The following is a 2,186-nucleotide window of genomic DNA, read 5'->3' as shown; positions in this document are numbered from 1 at the left end:
CGTCATAAAAAAACTAGTAAATAATTCATTACTATTTTTTGTAACCCATTTCTATCCTTTCTTTCTTTTTTTCTTTTATTTCTTTTATTATTTCTTCTCCTTTTTTTCTTTCAAATTCTTTACTTATAATTTTTATCATTACAATTCCAATATCTTCATAATCTTTTTTCATCATTTCCTCTTTTTTATATTCTCCATTTAAACATCCTATTGATCCTATTGATATGTTATATTCTTTATTATCAATAAATATTGTTTCTTCATTTAAATTCCCATGAAAACTCCCATTTTTATGAAGTATCACTATTGCATCAATTAATTCTAGAAATATTTTACATATAATTTCTCCATTAACTTTTGTTTCTTCACAAAATTCTTTAATACTTTGTTTTGCTTTAATTAATGAAAATCTTATTGAAATGATTTCTTTATTACTTTCATTCATATAACATCTTAGATATGGTGAATTACATTTTTCTATTATTTCTATTCTTTCTTTATTAAACTCTTCTTTTTTAACTTCAACAAATTGATAATAACAATGGTCTAATGTATTAAAATACACTTGTGGATATGTGTGGTAAATATAATTGTTGAACCGTTTCACACATTCCATTTATTTTCTTATTTCTAATTTTTAGTCCATTTTTGTTATTCTTTTTTTTCCTTTTCTCTAATTCTTAAAACTCTTTTTTCTTATTTTGTTTCTTCTTTTCTTTTTTTCTTATCATAAGACATATTTCTAAAATACAACATACAATGATAATTATATTGAAATAATTTACACAAACAAACAGACTTATCTGATATTGTTATGGTTATAACAATAATCATAAAATTATAACTATCGTCATATTATGACATTTTATTATATTTATAACCGCCATAATCAATTCTCAATTAAACACATTTATAATAAACAATAATTGTTATAAACATAAATACAATAATACAGGTATAGTGTCTAATCAATAATATTATGATAATAATAAAAACAAAGGAAAAATATATAAGAATAAAAAATATTACCAGAAAAGACAAAAATAAAGTGAAAAGAAGAATCAAGTATGGAAACAAAGAAGAAGCAAGTATAGAAGAAGAACAAGAAATAAATAAAACAACATATGTTAATTGTTACTTCATTAAAAAATATAATGAAATAATTAATTATATAAATGAAGAAAGTAAAAATATAGAAGATATTCAAAAAGAAGTATATAAAATAACACATTGTATCTCTCTATAACAAGAAAATAAATATATGAGATAAAGAAATAGTGAAATTCAAAGTCTAAGAAGAAATTCCAATAAAATAAAGGAATTATTAATTAACAAAAATTACACCATAGTTAAAAGAATAATGAGAATTAAATCTTACATTGAAAAGTATTATTAATAAGAAAAGAAATTAAACAGATAGAATAATTAATCAATATGAAGAGAGAATATAGTTGAGTATAGAAAAGAATGAATCAAGATAAATGACTATTAGAGAATTGAAGAGAAATAAAGAAAAATGAAGTGAAGGTCCAAAATATCCAAGTGATGATAAAACAATTAAATTGATAGAATGAACATGTGAGGGTACGAAAATTAGCAAAGAAAAAATGCATCTAAATAATTTACAAAAAAGAAAAAAGATGTAAAAAAATTTGCATCCATAGAATATTCCACTTTATTATATTTTGCTCCTAAAATAAAAATAAATAAAAAATAAAAAGTATGATAAATACAGAATATATAAATATTTATGTTTATATTTTATATTCATTTCTATTTTGTATGAAATATTAATGAAATAAATGATTTGATTATTCATATTTATTTTTATTCTTTTTATTCTTTTATTTATATGTTATTTATCTATCGTATTTTTATATATTTATTTCTCTGTTTATATTATTTATATCATTGTATTCTTCTTATTATCTATATATTATTTTATTTTTCTTATTTTATGATTATTTTTATGTTTATATTCTTTAGATTTTCTTATTGTTATTCTTTTATATTTAAATGTATTTTATTATTTGAATATTCATCTTTATCATTTTTATATTCTTATCATTTTTATATTATTATCATTTATATCTATTTTCATTTTATATTTATTCTCTTTTGTTTTATATTAATATTAAATTTATCTTTTATATTTTGATTTTATTATTATATCATTGATTATCATT

The 2,186-nt window shown here is 18.6% G+C and overlaps 1 protein-coding gene across 1 annotated transcript; it reads right to left on the bottom strand.

Annotated features, from left to right (window-relative positions):
• Positions 1-31: 31 nt before the first annotated feature.
• Positions 32-616, bottom strand: EHI_123120 (uncharacterized protein; the record flags this gene model as incomplete). The annotated part of the gene is made up of 1 exon (XM_001914478.1): positions 32-616. The coding sequence occupies one exon, from the start codon at positions 614-616 to the stop codon at positions 32-34; it is 585 nt and encodes a 194-aa protein (XP_001914513.1).
• Positions 617-2,186: the final 1,570 nt, after the last annotated feature.

Source organism: Entamoeba histolytica, genomic scaffold, assembly GCF_000208925.1.
Source record: "Entamoeba histolytica HM-1:IMSS scf_1104750518181 genomic scaffold, whole genome shotgun sequence".
NCBI lineage: Eukaryota > Evosea > Mastigamoebida > Endamoebidae > Entamoeba > Entamoeba histolytica.
The sequence above is the reverse complement of the archived record's forward strand: the minus strand, read 5'-3'. Positions and strand labels throughout refer to the sequence as shown.